Source organism: Myotis daubentonii, chromosome 6 (genome assembly GCF_963259705.1).
Source record: "Myotis daubentonii chromosome 6, mMyoDau2.1, whole genome shotgun sequence".
Taxonomy (NCBI): domain Eukaryota; kingdom Metazoa; phylum Chordata; class Mammalia; order Chiroptera; family Vespertilionidae; genus Myotis; species Myotis daubentonii.
This window is the reverse complement of record NC_081845.1, coordinates 65,745,530-65,770,727: the sequence shown is the minus strand read 5'-3', so window position 1 is coordinate 65,770,727 and position 25,198 is coordinate 65,745,530. Positions and strand designations below refer to the sequence as shown.

General features: G+C 38.1%; 1 protein-coding gene across 1 annotated transcript; it reads right to left on the bottom strand.

Moving 5' to 3' along the window:
* Positions 1 to 3,380: 3,380 nt before the first annotated feature.
* On the bottom strand, positions 3,381 to 23,966 carry LOC132237592 (small ubiquitin-related modifier 2-like). The gene is given in 4 exon segments (XM_059702236.1): positions 3,381 to 3,459; positions 3,517 to 3,603; positions 3,606 to 3,698; positions 23,879 to 23,966. Coding segments are annotated over 4 exon segments (345 nt in total). The 3' UTR covers positions 3,381 to 3,382.
* Between the last annotated feature and the right edge of the window lie 1,232 nt (positions 23,967 to 25,198).

Below are 25,198 nucleotides of genomic sequence, written 5' to 3'. Positions count from 1 at the left end.
TTAATATAAAAGCAAAAGGCTCAAAATGTTTAATCCCCATCTCTAAAGGGACACTGAAATAGCAGTTATCCAGGGGCAGGGGCTCCTCACTGTGCCCTTGATTCCGCGACCTGCTTTACCATCATCTCATGTAAGTGATCCTTCTCTCCCCCCTGTTCGCTTAGGAAGCAACATCATTGTTTCGAGCCCCAGTTTCTCCCTTGGCGCACCGTTGGAATTGGGGCATGCTTTTCAGTGAGGTGCCTGTGAACCCCACTGGCTGGAAGCCCTGCCCTGACACTGTTGCGCTGAGCGCCTGTGTGCATTCCATAATTGACATGAAAGAAAGAGAAATAAGTGAGTGTGGCCAAAAAGAGGTGGCTCGTCTGAGAACAGATCTCTGTCCCCAGGAAACTGCCTCTTCCTTCTTTTGTCCCTTTCCCTCCTCTCCTCTCTTTCCGCTCCTTCGCTCACGCACATAACTCCCAGTCAGAGGGCCGATCTTCTTGGGGTGATCTTATTAAAGCAGGTGACACGAAGAGGTTTAACTCATTCGATGAATTTTTAATGCAGTTTCTTATTTCCTTGAGCTATAGGCTTCCCAGTGCCCCCTATTCTGGAAGGTTCCCAATGTCCTTTTTCCTCTCAGAATCTGGAAGACCCTTGCAATTCACACATGTAAGTTCAGAGGGTTCAGTAAAGGCTCTGTCCAGAATAAGACATTGGAGTCTGTCAAAGCAAATGGAAAATCCCAATGGAAATTCCCAACTGAGGTTGTGGATTATTAAGGGCTATGTCACAAGAATTCATTCTTGTTTCTATGGTTAGTGCGAAGTATCACATTTTCCCCCCACTCTTTTTAAAATAACTTCCAAACTTTCAAGATATCTTTTTAAATGTTTGCCAAAGTAATACCTACATACAGCTTCCATGGCAGTCTAGTGTTCCACCTTTGCCTTATCTCCTAGTTTTGATCCTCACAAGCAACCACATTCAACTCTATAGCTGCTTCTCTGGAATTTACCTTCATATTTCCATTAGTATTCTTAGTATTCTCTTTATTTACTAGTGAAGTTTAGCTATCACCTATTTATTTGAGGATTTAAGTTTTTAACAGCTTCTTTCCCGCATTGCCACTTTCCTTATAAGGATCAATCAATATCCTGTGTTTGACTGATAATTATGTAGACATTGATTTTACTCAGACAAGTGTTACATTATAATCTCTTTTCTTGGGCAAATTTTTGTGAATTCTAAAGTTCATATTATCTTGTTTTCTTATTCTGTTAGTTTTCTTTGTAATGATCATTAATTCTTTCCACATCTTTCTCACAACTGCTCAGTGTAATTTGCCATAAAGTAAAATGTCTTATTTTTACTTTTTTTTGAGAGAGGCTTTGCTTCTGGAAGTCTGCTTTGCACTTCAGTGTGGATTAGTGGCTCTCGGGGCTGCTCCTCACTGTCATCCTGGGACTCCCCTAGACCACCCTCCAGGGCATTCATTCATTCCCTTTGCCTCCTATTCTGTGTGGAGATGTGGTAGACAGTTAGACAAGCAGGAGCAGAGCAAGGATGAGGGCCAGGTTCAGGTCACCAGGAGGAAAGCCCCAGGCACCTAGCAAAGAACAATGGTGGGTGGGACCTCTCCCCCAGAGTGAACTTTCCTCCCCTAGCATATCAATGGTCAAGCAGTTTGGATGCCTTGATCTTTCCTCCCTAGAGATAACATGTAGGTCTCAGTTGTGTTTCAGCTCCAGGCCCAGAAAAGCAGCAAAACCAGACAAATGACATGAAGGTTGACCTCAGGACAGCTGCACTGAATAATGACCCCCTGTCCTGGCGTTGAACAATCAATCTGTGGAGACCTGGACCCTGAAAGCACACCTGGAAAGCTGCTGAATATTCTGTTGAGATCTCCCCCCCTCCCCCCCCCTCCCCGCCGCTCCCCTAAAATCTCTATTCTTAGAACCCTTAGGACCAAGGACCAAGGGAGCACTTATCTGCTCTTTCCTTCTCTTTTCCCCCTGTCCTTCCCCTTCCCTCTCCCCCTTCCCTGAGGCACATTACATTACCTTCCTCACTCTCAACCTCTGCATTGTTTAAGTCTGATTGTGTACAGTAATCTAGGGTAAAAATGACTACTCTCAGAATTTTGAAAGCATTGGCTGCTTCTCAATGTGGGTGTTGAAAACTGATGTCATTTTCATTTTTACTCTTTTTAATGTAATATATGTTGTTCTATGCCGGAAAATTTTGAGAATGTCTCTATATCCTTGGTGTTGTGAAATTATTTCTTTTTCTTCTTTCCTTCCTTCCTTCCTTCCTTCCTTCCTTCCTTCCTTCCTTCCTTTCTCTCTCTCTCTCTCTCTCTCTCTCTCTCTTCCTCTTTTTCATTTATCATGCTTGGCTTTGGTGGGCAATATTAATCCATTGATATCACAGCTTTCAGGTTCATAAAATGTTTTGCATTATTATTTCTTGATAATGTCTCTGTTTCTGTTTTGTAAGTGTCCTTTTAATTGGACACTGTGATGGCCATGGGGTGCTTGAACAATGCAGGGAGGAAGGATTCCCCCCGCCCCTCTGTTTTTTTTTGTTTTTTTTGTTTTTCATTTTAAACAAGAAATAAAACAACAAGATACTTGACTTGAAGGGAAAACTATCTAGGATTAATTTTTCTTTAGAGCAATTTATCCCTAAAGACAATTGCCCTATATGTAACAGCTACATACAAAAAAATTATAAAATTGTCTTTGGTTTTACAATGATAAATGAAAAACATTAAAATTCTCCAATCAAACAAGGTATGCAAGAATTTTATGTTCTTTTTTTTGTTAAACATTGAGAGCAAAATAACTTACTGCAGTGGTTCTCAACCTGTGGGTCGAGACCCCTTTGGCGGTCGAACGACCCTTTCACAGGGGTCGCCTAAGACCATCCTGCATATCAGATATTTACATGACGATTCATAACAGTAGCAACATTACAGTTATGAAGTAGCAACGAAAATAATTTTATGGTTGGGTCACAACATGAGGAACTGTATTTAAAGGGGCAGAAGGTTGAGAACCACTGACTTACTGGAATATAAAGATAAGAGCTGAATAAGCTTGCCGCTAATGGGGGAAGGGGGGGTTTTCACAGAACCAGCATTTTTTCCCATCCATTTCCATTTGATGTCCATCAAAACATACCATTGGCCATTTAGTTAAAAAAAATGCAAATGCTTGTGCACATACATCAGTTACTTTATGTGCAATAAAGGAATGGGAAAGGGGGAAAGGAAAGAATAGAGAACACTATACGGTAGCAGTCAGATGTGTTAAAACGGAATGCAGTTTTCTAGCTGAGAATGTCTTCTTGGTCTGGAGGCTGTGCTGGAGTAAAGTGGCAGGTTCCCTTTTTAGTAGACACCCCCTGTCTGCTGCTGGAACACATCAATGGTATCTCCCCTCTCCGTTTCCAACTGTGCAGGTGTGTCTGCTTCATTGATTGGCTGCCCGTCAAGTCAGAATCTGATCTGCCTCATTGACAAACCCTGTTGTTCACAATAGGCTTCAATTAGTTTACGAAATGGTGTGTGCCTCTTCATCTTAAACTGCACCACAGACCCATCCTGCCCGCCACCTACAAATTAATCTGATCATTGCTCTCAGCCTTGACCCCTTCCTTGGGTTTTTCCTTGGCCACGGAGAGCCCCAGAGTCTCCTCAGCTGCCACTTCACAGAAGGGGCACCAGGTCCGCACCAAAGGGGACACAAGCAGCACCAGGAGCGGCAGAAGGAGGCGGCGGTGGAGCCACCCACCTCTTTATGCCTCACTGATTGAGCCGAGACATCCCTTCTCATCTTTTCCTGCCCTCAGATTGGAATTTACAACATTGGTTTCCCTGCTTATCAGGCCTTCAGACTCAACTAGAATTACACCACCGGTTTACAGACAGCAGACGGTGAGATTCTTAGCCTCCACGATCATGTGAGTCAATTCCTTTCAATGAATCAGCCTCACATATATAATATTGGTCTGCTTCTCTGGAGGACCCTGGCACTGAACCTTTTAGATTCTCCTAAGATTTTCTTGCATTTTCTCTTCTACCCGGTCTCTTCGTCTCTTTGTTCTACTTTCTGGGAGTTGCCCTCATCACATTTCTTAGCTACATTTTATTAGAGTTCATAAAAATGTGTAGTTCTCCTCCTTGCTAAACATGTGAAATGATTACAATGCCTTGTGTTTTTGTACTCCAGAGGAGCCCTATGATTTGCTTTAGCCAATGCGATATGGAGATATTGAGGTAGGAATTCCTGCTATGTGATTTCCCACATTCTCTTTCCCCGTAATGGTGAACCCCAGAGCCTCATTAAAGATGTTTCACAAGTTTAGAGCAGCCTAGCACGTCACCACGCCTCCAACAGGGGAGAGCTGTGCTGGAGTCACCAGAACCAACAAAAGACTTTGTAAGTAAACCTTCACTCTGTTAAAACCTGAGTTTGTCTCTGTTGTCACCATGGCAAATTTTGCATACCCTAAATGATTCAGTCTTCTAGAGTCTTCCTTGTGATTTCCTTGTTCTCTTTTTGTAGCATCTCCTTCTTGTTTCATGGACATAATGATCTTTCTTAGCCTCAAAGTGGTAACAATGTCATGACTGCTTCCATTGCTTCTGTAAAAAGTGAATTATTTTTGCTTCCCTAGTTTGCATGTGTTGATGTCTGGCTTTCCTCAATGCCCGGATTGTTGGCATTCATCCCTCTGGAAAGAGGCACCAGAGGTGGGAAGCCCCATGTGCATGCCATGGCTTGTTGGTTGTTGGGCTTCGCTGTAACATAGTCAGAGGAAAGACGGAAAGACTGGTTTTCCTAGCAGAACCCCAAATCTCATAACTGTAGGTGTGGGGCCATTCAGCTTCTCTAGAGAAGTGCTCACCTGCCACCACTTTCTGTTTGAAAGTGTTGAGGGAGCCAAGTAGAGATAGGGAAGAAAGAGACACTCTCACCTATTATACCGTAATTCCTCTATTTGTTGATCCACAAGTATTCTGTGTTCTTCTACTGTTCCTGAGTCTAGCATCTCCCTGGTTCAATTTCTCCAGACATAAGCTATCAAACTTCAGACTGTGTGGGGTTTGGGCAGAAATGTGTTTGGGGCAGTGGTAAGGGCCTAGTGGTCTGTTTCTTGAATAGAATTGCAGCTGATTTTCTTGTTTCCAGCTCCCAGATTATCCCTGCCTTCTACAGTCCTGACACCTGAGGGACTTCTGAGACTGTGAAGTCTGGGAGCAGCTCTGCTTTCCAGTTGTTGTCTCTCCTCTATGCATTAAGTTCAAACTTCTCTGGTTTTCTATCCTTACCTTTCTTCTGCCTGCATTGCATCTTCTAAAAATGGGTTGAAGCCTCTCATCTGCTTATGTTTTCCTTTCCATTTTCTATTCATTGCAGATTTATACTTGATTACTCTATTGACAATTTAGGGGAGATTTAATTTTGAGCAGAGATAAAGAGATATGCCATCTGCCTGGTTCATCTAGGATTATCTCAATATGAACTCTTATTGTGTATTAAGGTGGTCAGCATTCAGACACTTATTTATTCTACAAAATGCAATGAGTGTCTTTATATCCTACCATATGCCATATCCTATAGGAGATGTAATGGAGAATAAGAAATCATTATTTAAGTGATGGGTAGAAAAAAAGATTCTCAAAAAGGGTCTGAGAAAAAGTGGTCAGGAAGGAAAGAGGAAAATCAAGAGTATTTTGTTATGGAAGTCAAGAATAATTTACCCTTTAAAGAGAATGGTCAGTAGTGTCCACTGCTAAATAGATGCAGACCAATTTACGAGTGACCAGAACAAGATGGAGGGTATTTAGGAATTATAAATGACAAGAATTAGAAACTGGCCGAATATGCAGGGTGAGGGAAAATTTCCTAAAACTCTGGCTTGCGTGCCCAGATTAATGGTGGTTCTATTTCCTAAGATGAAAATCCCAGGGAAATGGTCAGCTTTGGCAGGCAAAGTTTTGGAGAGATTTAGGTACCTCTCAAATATCCAAGATGAAACACTCTTCATGAAATTTTGTATGTGGTTCTCAGGCATAAAAGAGGGATCTGGGTTACTTGAGGTCAGGGAAGTTAAAGATTGAGAAGATAGGGGTTTCTTACAATGAAGAGGGCATCAGTTAACTTGTAAAACAGTTGCTTGGTGTAAGGGAGAAGCCAGATTGCAGTGACTCTGGGAGAAAACTAGAAGGGGTGAAGTAGTGTCAGCCAGTGTGTGGGTCTACCAATTGTGTGGAACTTTTGTGCCCAAACTCAGTTCATTAGTCTTATCCATTCCCCACTCTACTCCCTCCCCAACTTTGCTCCTTTAAACTTATCCATAAATTTATGGTGTCATCTCCGTATGCATATAAATTCTGGCAGTTCCTTTATAGTTACCCAGCAAGTCCCTAAGGCTAAATCAATACAATCTCAGTCTTTATTTTGGTTTTTGCAACCAAGCTGTTAATTAATTTAATGAAATATGCACGCTCTGTGGTTTGTTTTCAATCAGACTTTATAATCACCAGCCCTATTTCAGCCTGGAAATCTTAAATAACTCTTTACCTTCTCATAATTTTTCAGAATCATTTCAAATTTCCAAAATCCTCATTGAAACTTACTCCTAACACTTTGCTGCCACAGGACAATTCCAAACCCACTGAGCAGAAGGTCCTTCACTTCACCTGTCAAAATATACTCCTCAAACTAACTATCCTTTCCTTCTTCTTGTAAGGGGTGCTTTGGTTTATTTATCATCCTTTTCCACCATAGAGGTGGCCACAGGCAGTCTATAAAATATTCTTATATGCATGCCCTAGAAGACATAACTCCTCTTTTCTAAACATCCTCCTCTCAAGCCTAGACTCATCTTTTAAAAATGGAAATGAACTATATCACTGCCTAGCTTAACATGCTTCAAAGATTTTCATTACCTTCAAACTGAAACCCAACTTATTGAGCACCTGTAAAGGGCTTTGTATGAAGTCATGGAATTGTGAGCAAATATGATTCTTTGGGAGAACTGAAATACTTTGAGATAGATAACATATGGATTGGGATGGGACTGAAGAAGTAGGCAAAGGACAGATAATGAAGGACCTTGTACCACAAGCCTGGTGGTAATACCCAGAGGAATGGGAGAGAATGAGACCACAAGCTGATACGTCAAGGTGTAAAGACTGGTGTCTCCTGCAACCAGCTAGGGGCTAAGCAGAAAAGATAGTTTAATATTTTCCATGATGCAGTGCTTTTAAGATGACCTTCTGGTGTTAAAACGAGTTCCTTCTTTTTCACTAAAACTTGGGAGAATGTGGCCATTGCTAACCTAGCCTTGGTGGTGGTGGTAGTGTGCTTATGGTAGGGAAATGGTCAGCTCCAGGCATCAGGTTTTATTCTCAATTGGCATGTTTATTTTTCTTCCTAAGGAAGTTCCTGGTCAGGTCTGCCATGCTTGCCTACACCTCCTGATCTTACATATAACCAATTGTGCAACCTTAAAGGTTAGTCAGCCCTACAAAACGGCAATGAGAAAGTACAATGTCGAGTCATTATTAATACATTCTATCTTTCCCCATGTAAGTGTTGATTTACTTTGTGTCAATACAGCTTAGTTAATATTTTTGGAGTTTTATATAAGTAAAATTATACACTGTGTATTCTTTTTCCCTGGTTTATTTTACCCACCATAATTATATTGAGATACAGCCATGTTATTACATGTATCAATAGCTCATTATTTTTCAATTGCTGCAAGTAGTCCATTGTATGGACATAAACATTTATTTATGCATTCAACAGGGGATGGCTATGTGAAGTATTTCCAATTAATGGCCAATACAGATAAATCTGCTATAAATATTTGAGTACAACTTCAAGTCCTTGTATGGATATCTGCTTTCATTTCTCTTGGATGTATACCTAGAAGTGGGATGGCCTGATAGTATGGCCTGTGTATATAAGGTCAGGTTGTGTATCAGATTGGTTTTAAGAAACTGCCAAAATGTTTTCTAAAATTGTTTTACCGCTTATATTTTTTACTACTGTGTATGAGAGTTCATGCAGTTGACTCTTGCTTTCTTTCACTAGTAATCCATTCTGACAATCTCTGCCTTCTAATTGTGATGTTTTGACCACTCATATTTACTGTGATTGTTTATTTGGTTTCTTGTTCATCTATCATCTTGCTATTTGTTTTCTATTTGTCCCATTGGTACTTCGTTCACTTTTTCTCTACTTCTGCCTTCTCTTTCTTTTTGTTTTTACTGATTCCTTTATATCTCTTTTGTTGACATATTAGTTATAATTATTTGTCATTTTATTTGTTGCTTTAGGGTTTATAGTACATATCTTTAACGTATCACAGTCCATCATTTCACATATAGGATAATATCTTTATGTCCATTTTTCACATTCCATAAATAGCTTTTATGATATTGTTGTTATATATTTTAATACATAAATTATAAACACCACAAGACACTGTTCTTTTTCTTAGTCAGGTGCCTCTTAAAGTTATTTAAATAATAAGGAAAAATGTCCTACCTGTTTGCCCAGTATGGTAGTCTTCTTTTTTGTGCAGATTTAGGTTTTTAGTATACTTTTCCTTCTGCTTCTGAGTACTTCCTTTAATATTTTCATTAGTGATAATTTTCTGGTGATGCATTCTTTCAGGTAAGTTACGTCTTCATCTTTGTTTTTAAATCTACTTTTGATGCCAAAGAATTTTATATGGATACTTTTTTCCCCCTGTGTTTTAAAGATGTTGGTCCAGTGCCTCCTACACACCCCCTACTGGGAATCAAGCCCGCAACCTGGCATGTGCCGTGATCGGGAATTGAACCATCACCTCCTGGTTCATAGGTTGACACTCAACCAGCCAGGCAATGATGAGGTTTTTAAGTTTATTGGTGAGAATGGACAATTTTCTCACCCATGTGTAAGCACCAGCTACTGTTCTCTCTTATTCTTTCAGATAGTTCTTTTCCCAACCTTAAGTAGTTTTCTTACACACGTGTACTGGGCAGTAGTCAGCTGAATATGTGAAAGGGAACTTCTGCAGGTCTCCAGAGTTCTGTCTGTGCAGTTCTTCCCTTTCCAGTGCTGCTGCATACTTCAGTTGTGCTGTCTCCCTGGACGCTCAGCTCCATCACTTCAACTTAGTCTGTCAAGTTCCACTTGGGTTAACTCTCCCTTCACTGCATCCTGAAAACTTTCTCAAGGAAGTGAGAGAAGGGAATTGCAGGGCTCACTTCATTTGTTTCCCATTTCTCAGGGATCAATGTTCTTTGTAGTTTAATGTCTAGAATCTTGAAAACTGTTTTTTAGATATTTTGGCTGGTGCTACGATCATTTCAGAGGGGAGGGTTATCCCAGTCCTTTTTATTTCATCTAGAAGTGAAAGACCTGACTCATTTATTTTTAAAGTTTACTTTTAAATGATAGGAAGACTTGGCCTTTGCTTTTACATACTTTGCTTTTTTTTTTTTTTCTTCCTAGAGTTCCCAGTGAGGTAGCTTTCTGATTCATAGAAAAGTATTTGTGATGATGTGTGTTGATGATAATTTTGGCATGACATTTCCTTAGAAGTCTCTACATTATCCATTTTTATAGCTTTACACAATCCTTTTATCAATTTTATAGCATCTTTTTATTACTTCTTTTCTTTTCTTAAAACCAATAGAACTGTAATCACAAAGATGCTGAGTGCTAGTCAAAAATGGCAGTAACCATTGATTTCTATATGTGATATGATTTTTTTACAAGTCAGGATTTTATCTTCACTGAATTGTAACTCAGAGAATTTTTCACTAATTATTTGTAACTTTAATGCAGGCACAGATTTGTAAAAATGTAACATATGAGTATTTATGGGCTCCAATCAAAAACATATGATGCCATATATTATCTATTTATGAAAACGGTTACTTAAATAAAATGTTTTGCTTTGCTGGGACAAACATGACTCAGGAAGGCTCTTCCCTGAAGCAATCTGGCTATCAATATCCTTCTTGGCAGCAGTCAAGATCGCATTCATAAGGAGGCATGTGAAGGGTGGTTTCCATTTTTTTTTTTATCACATTTATATCTTTTCTCTTTGTTGACTATTAGTGGTAAGAACTCTAGCAATACTTTTTATTTTTGTGTTTACATTTTGATACCGAATCATTGTTTAAATAAATGCTTACTTGGAAACTCAATATTAAAAACAGATAAAACCAGGTTGTGCCCTGATGGGCTACTGGCACCTTGAAAACACTGAGCTAGCAGGGGTGTGCAGTGTAGAAGGTATTTATCCCTTTTGTATTCTTTCACTGGTGTTTTTTGGTGTTATCAAATTGTAGGGAGGCCATGTATTCATTTTCTCAGAAAGTCAGGGTTGGAAGTCCATAGTTGGTATAACCTGAGCTCTCAGACTTATGATTAGAGAGCTGATTCCTATCTACTCCAAATTGGCTGATAGAATATTAATGTTCTGATTAGCAGGGGGAAGCTTTCAACAATCATCCTTATGGCTTTTACATTGCATTCCATTTTCATTCCCCCTACTATTTTTGGGCATTTCTTATGAGCCTGATATTGGGAAGAATGTTACAGAGCACTGGTTCTCAACCTTCTGGTTATGAATCGTAATGTAAATATCTGATATACAGGATGGTCTTAGGCGCCCCCTGTGAAAGGGTCGTTCAACCACCAAAGGGGTCGCGACCCACAGGTTGAGAACCGCTGTTATAGAGGAATCCTATATAATAAAAGGTTAATATGCAAATTGTCCCCTTGACTGGGAGTTTGACTGGGAGTTTGACCAGGGTCAGGGCTTGCTGGCCAACCACCCGTGGCCCCTCTCACGGCCAGCCCAGCCCAATCAGCTCCTATGAGGCAGACCAGCTGGACCCCACCCATGCACCAATTTGTGTACTAGGCCTCTAGTGAGAGAATATGACCCTTGGCTAGAACTTTGTGTTTACCTTAAGTTCTGATGGCTTTATTCCTTATAAAGGAGAGGATGAAGTGGCATGTCAGCACCCAGTGTGAAAGGAGTATTTGAACAGTTTAGAAAATGTAAGCTTTAGTGTTTATAACTGCTGAATGTGTAAGACTAACCTTATGAGTAGATCATTTAGTGGTGACCATGCAGTAAAATTTGTATTAACATCTTCTCTGCTGGTTATTCACAGATATAAAATCACTATTGCATTAATTTACTACCAATTTTGCTAACCTGGATCAACTGCCAATCAAAACCCGCACTTGCATTTTTACTGCCAATCTTCAATAAAAGTTAGTCAATGATAAATGTCTTTGGTAAGCTCCAGAATCCCACTTTTGTGTTCTTATTCCTTTAAATATATCCTCCAGTTGTGGTCTCTGCAGTTTCAGGTTGACCTAAGGTAGCATTAACATTTTTCAAGACTGCTACTTGGAAGATCTGCACGCTAGTATTGATTCCAGCACTATGCACTGACACCTTAGGTCTTAATTGCATTATGTGTAATGGGGAATTTGAGCAGCATGATTTATAAAGTTCTTTAAAGCTCCCAAATTCTGGAATACTAAGCTTTTTACAAAGGAGGAAAGCATTTAATATGTTCACATGAAATGCTAGTGACATCTGTCACAAATCCCAGAAAAAAAATTTGCATCTAAAAGACAGATACATTTGAAATGGATATGGAAATGTCCCAGAACTTGGGAATTGTAGTTTCATTATTTCTGCTAAAACCATCGTTCTGGGTGACCCAAAGAAAAGCACTTTCCATTTCCATTCATATATGCTTTTTATTCACTTGTTTGTTTTACAAATATTTACTCGTCTTACAAATATTTACTCTTTTAACAAATATTTATTGTCTACTATGTAGTAGTCACTTGTTCTAGGAGCTGTTGCAGACATGTTTTTGTTCACCTGCTTAGCTGAAGTGTGGGAAATTTGGGGGTCTGAAGTGAGGGCTGTAGAAAATTATCAAAGACTGAAATATATATGAGGATGATTTGCCCACTAGTTGCCTCAATCCCTATTCCCACTTTTATCCATATCCTAGCCAAACCTTTGCATGTTCTTTTTAAATATTTCAAGTTTGGAATGGGTCAATGATTTTGATGTACAGGGTGACTCTAAGAAAGTAGTATTAGGGTAAAATATTCAAGCTGGCACTCTATTTAGCCAGAGGACAGAAGAGAAAGTGGCTAGAATATGAGATAGAGGGATCAAAATGCATATATTTTTGCATAGGCTTGTCCTCATGCATTCCAGAAATATTATTTTTTTCTTTCCTGGTAAAAGCACAGACTGTGTGTGCACATGCAGTTTTTCTACATTGTCTATATGTCTTAAATGACCAACAGGTTTTGTTTTGTGTTTTTAGCTGTAGACATTCAAATTTCCAATTTATTTTACTATACTTGTGATAAGCTTGCACTTTGAGAGAATCCATGTGTGCAAATCTGTAAGTCAGAAGACACTTGAATTAGAAACTCAGGCCTTGAAGTACCACATACTTCTATGAGCTCAAACTCAGTCTTTCATGTCTAAACTGTAGCATCTATTTTTTCAGGTTTCTCCCACTCTCCGCCTGTATATCTGTCATCTTCATTTCATGTTTACATGTTATTTTGGGAATGCAACATTTAGGAAAGTGGAATCTGCTCCAAGAAATATGCAGTGAGAATTCCATCACAAAGTAAATACTGAAATCAAATGGCATTTATTTTTCACACGTCTTTTATTGAGTTTTGTATTTTTGGATATCCCCACCTTTTAAAGAGGTTGCGATGAAGAGGATATAAAACATGAACCAACTGTCAACTAAAATTCACATGTTAATTTGTGGTAAAAGATTGAAAATTGGAATTGATTGCAAAATAGTCTCTTTTTTTTTCCTTTTGACTTCAGAAAGGAGGAGAACTAATTGTTGAAAAACTGAACAATTTTTAATCCAAAGCACAACGTCAATATCTTAAAATGCCACAAGTGAAAGGCTTCAACTGTATGTTCTGAAGCTATGATTTATTCAACAAATGCATACTGAAAACTAATGCACGTAAAACATACTTAGGAACATGATGGAAAAGAGACATTATAGAAAAATATAATGAATGGTTCTTACACAAATAATTTTACAACAGAGAAAAAGGAATTACCTCTGCAACTCTAGTGATTGACTTGTTTTGACTTGTTGATAAAATATATGTGACATAACATTTTCTACCTATGTTGGAAAAGTTACAAACTATTCACCAGATGCCTCCTAATATAATATTGAGCAGAACTGATCTAGAGAAAGTCCTTCAAATCCCTTATGAAGAGTTCAACAGGACAGAGAATTCTCATTTTAGAAGAAATTCAGTATTCCTGCCCTTCATTCAAACAGCTGACACATCAGAAAATAATGATGTCCACTTAGTAGCCAGAGGAAATCTGGGTATCTCTTGCATAGCATAAGCACTACATTTCAGTTCTCTAAAGGTCAATTAGTATATTGCAAGCTGCCCTTGAAGTGGCCAACATCATCACCATGCACCATCTATGTCCAAATTCATGATGTGAGTTTTCCAGAAGCAAAATAAAGTATGTAGAAATCAAAAGAAGGGGAGTTTTGGGGGAATTGACTGAATCCCTACTTGATCCATTCTGTGAGTTCTTTTTTTTTTAACCTTTATTCTCTTTATTTTATTTTTTTCTCTTTATTGTTGAAAGTATTACAGATGTCCCCTTTGTTGTTGTTTTTTCCCCCATTGACCCCTCCACTTCACACCTGCACTTCTCAGGCCTTCACCACTCTATTGTCTGTGTCCACTCTATTGTCTGTGTCCACTCTATTGTCTGTGTCCATGGGCTATGCATATATGCATATAAGTTCCCCAGTTAATCACTTCCCACGCACCCACCCACCCCCCACCTTCCCTCTGAGGTTCATCAGTCTGTTCCCTGCTTCTATATCTCTGGATTTTGTTCATCAGTTTATTTTCGTCATTAGATTCCACATATGAGTGAGATCATGTGATACTCATCTTTCTCTGACTGGCTTTGTGAGCTCTTTATGGTCAGCCACCACCTAGAATGATGATTCTCAGCTAGGTATTTCATAAATGTAAACATAAATCCAACTAAATTTGTTTCAACGCTGATCTGTGTTTAAAGTCAAGTCCTGACACTGATTTTCCACTTACTGAGATAGATATAAAGACTGATTTAGAACAAAATCAGAACAATATAGACTTGGATTACAATTCTCTGAATTTTTGGTGTTTCTAAATATAATCCTCAAAGAGATTCTGCAGATGGATAACTGAATATAAGAAAAATATTAAAAGAAACACTTAAAAATGAAGTGAAGGCTGGGAATCAGACAGATGGAAAGTTAGTTTTCAGCATTTGAGTAATATACATTTCTAAACAACGCCAATCATACAATTGTTGTCTTGGTTCACAATATTAAGAGGTAATTTATAGAAAGTGAACAAGGCTAAATGGTAAGTGCAGATAAACTATCAAAAGAGGCAGAATCTCCAACCTTTCAAAGTAAACTTGGGATGCTGAAAGTCAGGAGCATGAGGCTAGAAGGAGAGGGGCGTCACTGGTTGTCAGCAATGATATATAGGAAGTTATTCTCCCTATTCACATCTTTGTGCAAGTTTCATGGAATTTGTTGGTTTTACTGTTTTCTTCTCAAAATACTTTTCTGTTTTATGGCCCTGAGCTTTTATTTTCATTAAACCAATCCCTTTTATTTTGTGAGACAAACATTAAATTAAAAAAATTTTAAAACACAAGTAACAGTTCTTTTAAGTTACAACTCTTTGTAAACTAATTGTTAAGTCCAATTACATGAGATGCTAATAACCTTCAAGCTGTTATTAGAATATGGACTGCATCTGGGCCGTAGAGAACAGAGGCAAAGGACTTTCCATGCAACATATAAATGTGACATGGGGTAGTATTTTAACCATATAACCTTGAGTGAGGTAGGTAAGGTGAGATGCAGATCATGAGGGAAGAGCCAGAAAGTTCTGGTTTTGTTACAGATCCCTGGGGAGAACACAGCACACCAGGCAGGGCTGCTCGGGGAAAGCATGGGGGTCGCTTACCAGGCAGTTCCTGTGGGAAGGAAAGGGTGAGGCCATTAAACGATTTATCATTGATAAGTTCAGCTGGTGCTGCAGCACAGGCCCTGTCCCTGGGTTTTTTGTATCTGGCTCTGGGCGGTTAGAATAAAGGTACAGAGCTCTGATGTGTGAGAGGCCGATAAGGGGAATGTTTGGGTTGTGAACTTAATTGGCTGCTCAAGGAGAACTGACCAAGTGATGTGTAGGGCAAGGTGTGACGATGTGTAGGGCAAGGTATGTGTGCAGGGGCATGGAGCATCGTGAGTCATTTTAATAAAATGTAGAATAGATGATATCTGCATGATAATATATGGGTGATCTGATTGAGAAGTCTGTTCCCATTGACTCTGCATAACTGAATAAATAATAGATGGTACAGACATATGTTTGCCAATCTACTAATTTTATTATTATTGCTAATTGCTGCTAGAAGGTAAGCACCAGAAGAACAGGGGCACAGATAGTCTACAAAACTGTAGTTGGCCTCTTTGATTCCCTGCCGTATCTGGCTACATGGCACTCAGCAATCATTAAATAAATATTCATGGAATGAATGCTTGGGGAATTTCTGTACTACATATATTTTGTGTTTTACTGTGAAGTATTAAGCAAATAGTTCAATATTTATATGAGATTAATTTTTATAAGTAAATAATATCTTAAATGTAATGGGGAAATATTGAGTCCTCTGATAATCTTGAAACATAAAAATGCTTCAATTTATTGTTAATATTTAAGCTTTATGTTTTGATATGTACATTTATTTTCAACATATTTGATTGTAATTCATAAATTGAATATTTATTAGAAGAATATTTAAATGAGATTATTTTATGTGTCTCTATTGTAAAAGAGAATTGCCTTTTGATTCAGAACAGTCAAGTATAAAAGAAAAAAATAGATCAAACCTAAGCCCCTATTAAAAATGTATAAACTTAATTTTAGCTTATTCGTTTATTAAACATTTAACAAACACATTTTATAGACAAGACATCTTATAATATAAATATAATCATGAGCCTAAGTAATGGATTTATGATAGAGTTCCTCCATTGGAAGCACATATGAAAAATCCTCTATACATTGAAGAACACACATCCGGACACAGGATCAGAAACAGGCCATCATATACACACGTGTGCCTGGAGCATGCAGTAGCTTCTCCAGGTATTACTGCTATACCCTTAACTATTGCCAGGTCCTGCGCACTTGAATGAATGTGAGGGGTTTTTCGGGTTTCCCCCTATCCTGCAGCCCAATTCTTTTTTGTTAGCAGGTAGAGGCCTGTAGAAAAGAGATGGCAAGTGGGTGAAAACTCCCCTTTATCTAAGGCTCTCAAGGATTCTAAAGTATGATGCTAGGCCACATTTAGCCCTTAGAAATTGTGACTATTTTAGTTTTCTTCTTACCTGCTCAGATGGATGCCACCTTTTCTTTCTGTGCCCTGTTAGTGGTAAAAGAGTTTGTGTGTACCATCTCTCCCTAGAAACTTTTTGGAATTCAGTGCATCTGATTTGTTTTGTGACCTCAGAGAGGAGAAAAAATGAGGAAACCTAAGAGATAAGAGTTTTTAAAAATAGTGACTTAAAAGTTTATTCAGATTTTTTCATTGCTTGGGTGAAAGCAATGTTTTTTAAGGTTTTCTATGTCCTAGATATAAGCAGAGTTCTAGATGTTTCTTTAAGTAGAAAACCTTGGAGAGAGCATATTTTTAGTTAACTTACAAAGAACAGGCTACTTCATCCTATACGCCCATGCTACACACCTGAGAACTTGGAAGGCCTTCACTATTCAAGGATGTTGTGGGAGGGGTGTCGTTTAGTGTATGCGCTCCTGGCAGGAGCCAGGTTAATTAAGGTGAGACTCCAGAAGTGCATGCTGGGTGTGGAAATTATTTGGTCAGGGACTTAAAAGTCCATTACTATGCATTATCTCTCCTGGGGTAATCTGATCTAAAACACTTAGAACAGAGTCTATCTTCCAGGAATCTTTTACCTAGAATCAGTGCCCCAATTCTGCTTCCTGGTATATGTCTTCAATTCAGTCATTTATTTATTGAACAAATGTGTATTTAGTATTATTTTGTGCCAGGATCGATTCTGTGCTCTGAAGATTGTATAGTGAATAAGACAAAGATCTTGACTTCACTGCACTCAGATTTCTATAAACAACACAGATAGTCTACAAAAATGTAGTTGGACATATAACTGGAAGTTCCAATAATAAAAAAGAAGCAGAATAGAGAGTGGCTACTATATAAGGAAGATGATCAGAATGAAGCACACATGTTAATCATGGCTGAGCATATACTACCCTGGGAGCAGAGTTTTGGGTGGTCAGAGCATAATAAGTGAAGAACTGCAAGACTAGTGGAAACTGACATGGCGGTGAGTTTAAAATGCATTTGGAGGAATAATATGGATGTTTAATATATCAAAGTCATGTGCCATTGGAAAAAAAAGTGGATGAAGCATTGAAAGTATGGATATTAGTTGTACAAGTCCAATATTGATAATTTTATGTCTAATCCATTTGACAAGTGTTTGAAAAGCTGCTCCTAAGTCATATATTTACAATACAAAAAGTAAATTAGAAAAAAAGAAGAGTTGGACTTTTGTGGAATCCTAAATCCTAAAATGTCTTTTAAAAATATAGTTCATGTCCATCCATGCTGTTGCAAATGGTAGGAGTTCCTTACTTTTATAGCAGCATAGTATTCCATTGTGTAGATGTACCACAGTTTTTTAATCCACTCATCTACTGATGGGCACTTAGGCTGTTTCCAGATCTTAGCTATGGTGAATTGTGCTGCTATGAACATAGGGGTGCATATATCCTTTCTGGTTGGTGTTTCTGATTTCTTGGGATATATTCCTAGAAGTGGGATCACTGGGTCAAATGGGAGTTCCATTTTTAATTTTTTGAGGGAACTCCATACTGTTCTCCACAGTGGCTGCACTAGTCTGCATTCCCACCAGCAGTGCATGAGGGTTCCTTTTTCTCCACATCCTTGCCAGCACTTGTCGTTTGTTGATTTGTTGATGATAGCCATTCTGACAGGTGTGAGATAGTACCACATTGTTGTTTTGATTTGCATCTCTCGGATGATTAGTGATTTTGAGCATGTTTTCGTATGTCTCTTTGCCTTCTGTATGTCCTCTTTTTATTTAGGTCCATTGCCCATTTTTTGATTGGGTTATTTGTCTTCCTTTTGTTAAGTTGTATGGGTTCCCTGTAAATATTGGAGATTAAACCCTTATTGGAGATAACATTGGCAAATATGTTCTCCCATGCAGTGGGTTTCCTTGTTGTCTTGTTGATGACTTGTTTTGCTGCGCAGAAGCTTTTTATTTTGATGTAGTCCCATTTGTTTTTTTACTCTTTCGTTTCCATTGCCCTAGGAGCTGTATCAGTGAAGATATTGCTTTGGCATATGTCTGCGATTTTGATGCCTGTGGATTCCTCTAAGATTTTTATGGTTTCCCCCTCTTACATTTAAGTCCTTTATCCATTTTGAGTTTATTTTTGTGTATGGTGTAAGTTGGTGGTCTAGTTTCATTTTTTTTGCATGTATCTGTCCAGTTTTCTCAACGGCATTTATTGAAGAGCCTGTCTTGACTTCATTGTATGTTCTTGCCGCCTTTGTCAAATATTAATTGAGCATAGTGGTTTGGGTCAATTTCTGACCCATTGGTCTATATGTCTGTTCTTGTGTCAGTACCAGGCACTTTTGAGAACAGTGGCTTTGTAATATACCTTGATATCTGGTATTGAGATCCCTTTTACTTTGTTCTTCTTTCTTAGGATTTCTTCAGCTCTTCGGGGTCTTTTTTCATTCCAGATGAATTTTTAGAGAGTTCATTCTAGGTCTGTAAAATATGCCATTGGTATTTTAATGGAGAATGCATTGAAACTATAAATTTCTTTGGGTAGTATGGACATTTTAATGATGTTGATTCTACCAATCCATGAACACGGTATGTTCTTCCGTCTGTTTATGTCTTCCTCTATCTCTTTTTTCAGTGTCCTGTAGTTTTCCAAGTACAGGTATTTTACCTTCTTAGTTAAGTTTATTCCTAGGTATCTTAATTTTTTTGGTGCGATAGTAAATGGGATTGTTTTTTTAAGCTCTCTTTCTGTAAGTTCACTATTGGTGTTTAAAAATTACATGGATTTCTGGGCACTAATTTTGTATCCTGCTACATTGCTGAATTCATTTATTAAGTCTAATAATTTTTTGATGGAGCGAAAAAGTCAGTCAGAGAAAGATAAATATCACATAATCTCACTCATTTGTGGAATATAATGAACAACATAAACTGATGAACAAAAACAGATCCAGAGACAGAGAAGCATCAATCAGACTGTCAAACCTCAGAGGGAAGGTAGGGGAGGGTGGGGGTAAGGGGAAGAGATCAATTAAAGGACTTGTATGCATGCATATAAGCATAACCAATGGACACAGACGTAGGGGGATGAGGGCATGAGAGTAGGGTGGGGGGGGCAATGGAGGGATAAGGACACATATGTAATACCTTAACGAATAAAGAAAAATATATAGTTCATTACTTTTAAATGCATATATCAAGTGAAACTAACCTGAACTACCTTATTAAATAAAAGTATTATTTATAATTGGAACATTAACATTTTTTTAATTCAATGAGTGCCTATAGAATGCTCCTAGGCTTGGTTCTAAGAGTCATTGACATAGGTTTCCCTTCATATTGTTTCGCATAATGTTAATTTCTTAAGTAGATCCTTTTTCAAAAAATATGGGTTTAAATCCCTATATTTTGGACTTAAATATCACAAATCTTTATGAGACTGTGCTGATTGAGGTTGGTCTAAATTTATGAAGTTTCCCTGTTTCTATTTTGGTTGCTTCCTTGAGCCACAGTCTGTCAGGAGCCAGGTCAGGAACTTCAGATGCTCACAGCAGCCCAGAAACAGAAAGGCTGCTGTTTCAGGAGGCCGTACAGGTTAACATTTTGAGCTTACAATTTACCAAGAGTGATGCTTTCATACTGTGGGATTCAGCAGAGTCCCCAAAGATGAAGCAGAGATCCATCTACCCTGTGTACACCTTTTCAAAGCCCAATTTTTAATAAAATTATATTACAATTCTATTAAAATTACATTTTTTATTGCTTCTGTTTTATATTTGATACAGCATATAAAGGGAAAAATAAACTTTATTTTAAAATTATTTTTAGGGTACTCAATGTAATGATTTAGTATATACGCATAGTGAAATGATTATCATGATCCAGTTAATTAATACATCCATCATCTGACATATTTATCTTTTTTTTTTTTTGTGAGGTGAGAACATTTAAGCTCTATTCTCTCAACAGATTTCAAGTACAGTTGATTCTTGAACAACTCGGGAGTTAGGGAAACCAACCAACTTGCAGTAAAAAATCCACATATTATTCTTGACTCCCCCAAAGTTAACTACACTTGGCCTTGGTAACCACCTGGGATTGGTTCCATAATCCCCATGCATACCAAAATCTGAATACTCAAGTCCCTTATATAAAATGGCATAGAACAATGCATACAGTTGGCCCTCCACACCTGCAGGTTCCCATACAGTTGGATGAATATTTGGACACTAAATCTGCAGATTCAGGGGGCTGACTGTATTTATTAAAAAAATCCAATCAAGTGAACTCACACAGTTCAAACCCATGTTGTTCAAGGGTTATATACACCACAGTATTATTAACTATTAGAGGCTCGATGCACAAAATTCATGCAAGAGTAGGCCTTCCTTCCCCCAGCTACTGTCACTGGCTTCCCTCTAGCACCTGGAACCTTGGCTTCCCTCCGGCCGCCGGCAGGCACCTGGGACCCAGGCTTCCCTCGCAGCCCCGGCTTCATCTGGAAGGTTGTCCAGTCTAATTAGCATATTACACTTTTATTATTATAGACTAGAGCAGGAGTGGGCAACCCCTGGCACATGTGCCAAACATGGCACACCAGTAACTTTTGCTGGCACGCAAAACCCTCTCTTATAATCTTCCATTTACAATTTTTTCCTTAATATCGACTTTTTTATTTTTCAGATAAATTCAGTGTAGGTGCATCTTAGATAAATAAATAATTTTACATAACATGTATACATTAAAAAATAAATGCATTTCTCATCATCATATACTGTGTTTTTGTCGCTCGAATGAATTTTATTATTTCTTCAAGTTTCTTCACATATGTACACCTTAAGAGATATCAAGTAGACGTAACATGTTCTCAAAAAATTAGCGTTGGCACGCAGAAGAATTTTGAGTCAGAGATTTTGCTGGTTTTGGCATGCACTCACAAAAAGTTTGCCCACCTCTGGACTTGAGGCTCGGTGCACGAAATTCATGCACTTGGGGGAGGGCAGGCCAAGGGACCCTACCAGTGCACGATCAGGGCCACGGTTGGTTGGCCAGCCAAGGAGGGACCGTGGGAGGGCTCCAGGGCATGTCTGGCCCATCTCTCTCAGTCCTGATCAGCCAGACTCCAGCAACAAGCTAACCTACTGGTCAGAGCATCTGGCCCCTGGTGGCCAGTGCACATCATAGCAACTGGTCAACTGTCTGTCCCCTGGTGGTCAGTGCATGTCATAGTGAGCAGTTGAGTGGCAATAGCATATCATTAGCATATTATGCTTTGATTGATTGAACGGAGACCGGATGACTGGACACTTAGCACATTAGGCTTTTATTATATAAGATAATCACCATTCTGTACATAGGTTTTCAGAATTTATTTATGTTGCATAACTAAAATTTTGTAACCATTGTTTGACTAACATCTTCCCATATTTCCAAACTCCCAGCACCTGGCAATCACCATTTTGCTTTTGGGATCTGTGAGCTCAACTTTTTTAGAGTCCATGTTTAAGTGAGATCACGCAATATTTGTCTTTCTCTGGCTTAATTCACTTAGCATAATGTCATTGAGGTTCATCCATGCAGTCACAATGGCAAGATTTCCTTCTTTTTTGTGGCTGAATAAAATTCCATTGTGTGTGTGTGTATCTCATATTTTCTTTACCCATTCTTCTGTTGATATACACTTAAGTTGTTTCCATATCTTGGCTGTTGTGAATACTGCTGCAATGAACACAGGATTGGGGGGGGGGGGCACATATCTCTTTGAGATACTGATTTCATTTCCTTTGGATATAAAGTGGAATTGCTGGATCATATAATATTCTATTTTTTTAATTTTTTGAGAATCCTACATTGTGTTTTTCATAATGGCTGTACCAATTTACACTCTCACAAACAGTGCACAAGGGTTTCCTTTTCTCCATACTTTCACCAGTACTTATGATCTCTTGAAAAATTTAAATTTTGAGATCACTCTGGGAAAGGGAGGAGGCTGTTTTCCAGAAATTGGAAAGGGAAGAGACAGTCCAACTGAAAACTAAGAAGAAACATTGAGAGTAAGAGGCCAATGGGCAATAAATTCGGGTTGTGTCAGCTGGTTTTATTAAAAACAAAAATATGTCTAGATGCTTTAAAGGAGTTCCAGATTCCAAACTTTGATCAATTTCATTCCAAGGTACTGGAAATATTTTAAGAGGTGAATATAAATTCAATGCTATTAATTATATGCAGCTGTGGATCAAGGAAGTAGTGGCAGAATATAGGAGATGAGCAAACTTTCAATTTTAAAATTTAGGAAGATAATGAATTTGGTTGGAAATAATGTGGGTTTTCCATAAATTCTCAGAAAAATTCTACAACTGTTTATTAGGCAGAGATGGTTAGTGAATACTGGTAAAAGGGGTTCACAAGAAACATGATTTTTCTAAGAGAAAGTCTTATTACCAAATTAACTTTATTTCCTTTTAAAAATACTAAATATACAGTGTAATTTGAAGCATGAGGCAAATTCCCTCATGAATACATTAGACATATGTAAATACACTGTGGAATTGATCATGGTCTTGATTAGAAGGTTCAAGTAACTCTCTTTAGCTCTGTGTATTTACTATTTCATCAACAACTTAACTGAAGACAAATGTGTCATAAAGAATATACCTAGAAACAGAAGAATTAGGAAGGAGGGGTGGTTAACATGTTAAATGGCAAAATCAAATTGGGAAGAACACAGTGGATAGAAATAATGAGTTAAAATGATATCTAACCCAAACAAAAAAGGAAATTTAACATTCAACTAAATTTTCAAAATCAACCATAAAGCAAATAATTAAATAACTTGGAGTTTAAAAACTGGTAGCTGCTTTTAGTATAAGTCTTCAGTGACAGGCAAGCTGAGAATATTGCTTTTTTTTTTTCCTTTTCATTTTGCTTAGCCTTCTAATATGTCTGCCCATATTAAGGAATTCCTCTTTAGAAAGGGACAATGCTTGTGACAATCCATATTGGTGCTGGCTTGGCAGGAATGGGCCAGCCTAGTTTAGGTTCATTCTGGGGCCCAAACTGTGGCTGGAAAAGGAATTGGTAAAGGATTTACAAATAGGACATTTGATTTTGTGTATTTAATACATAGTACCATATATAGATGATGTATTATAGAATTGTACACCTGAACCCTATATAATTTTATTAACCAACTAGAGGCCCAATGCATGAATTCGTGCACGGGTGGGGTCCCTCGGGGCGGCCTGTGGAGATCGGGCCCTGCTCACGCCCCTAGCCTCACAGCCCCAGCTTGTGCCTCCAGCCTGCACCCCCAGCCTCAAAGCCCCACAGACCCAACTGGCACCCCACATTGGCCTGGTGCTGCCCACTCACCTGCTCCACCATCTGCCACAGTCCCACTCTCGTTGGGGCCCTTGGGGGCCGGAAGCACCTCCACTGCCGCCCACTGCCAGCACCACATCGCTTTTGCCTACCATGTTCTGCACCACCCTCTGGTGGTCAGTGCACATCATAGAGAGTGGTTGAACTCCTGGTCGAATGACTGCCCAAGGGGACAATTTGCATATTAGGTTTTTATTATATAGGATGTCAACCCAATAAATTCAATAAAAATTAAAAAAACAAACAACAACCAAAACAAAATAGGATATTTGTCCAAGTCCTAAGTTTTAATGTTTAAAACAAAGGATGGCAAAATCAGGCCCACAAGTCAAATCCACCTGTTTTGTAGGGCTAGTGACATATAATGGTTTTTATATGTTTAAATGGTTGAAATATAGTCAAAAGAAAATATATTTTATTACACTTCACAATTATATGAAATACAAATAAAGTATCCATAAATAAAGTTTTGTTGAAACACAATTCCACATTTTGCCATTAAATATTTTTCTACTTTACTCTTATTTATTTTATTTTTTCCAACACCATTTGTACCTTCTTCCACCTCCACCCTCCCTTTACCCCTCTCTCACCCACAATCACCAAAGTGGTGTCCATGTCTGTGAGTTCTCGCTCTCTTTTTTTTCTTTTTTGCTCAATCTCTCCACTCCCTAACACGCCCCCCCCCCAACAGAGCTGTCTTAATGACTGTAGAGCATTCTTTGTTTTGTACAACATATTTGATGAGTTCCTCATTAAGCTACACTAGTGCTTCAAAAAAAATTTTTTGAAATGCTTTTAAAACCAGTACCACTATCACATTTTATCACAATAAACTTCACTTGCCCATCAAAGTAACTGTATACACAGAGAAATTTTTCCTGAGACCTACTTCTTAAAAACAGCTTTGTTGGTATAATCATAATAATTTGTAATTCCAGAATTTATGTTTAATCAAATTATTGATTTATTTTAGAGGATATTCTAAGTGAAAATCCTCAGTTCTTTACATACATAACATAAAATTTCATCTTATAAATTGAGTTTTGTTCATTTAATATCTATAAATGTAACTACTAAAAAGAAAAAGAACTCAAATTATATTTTTAAGAATTTAATCAACTTGTAAAATCATTAAACTGTATAAAGGATATAATAGGAAAATATCAGAAAAAATACTTTCCATCTATCTTTAACATTTCAAGCAACTAAAATAATAACCCGATCCTCAATCAAAAAACTGTATTCTCTTTGTCAGGGGTTTTAGAAAAGGTTGGAGTTAATTGTTTAATTCCCTATCAAACACTAAAA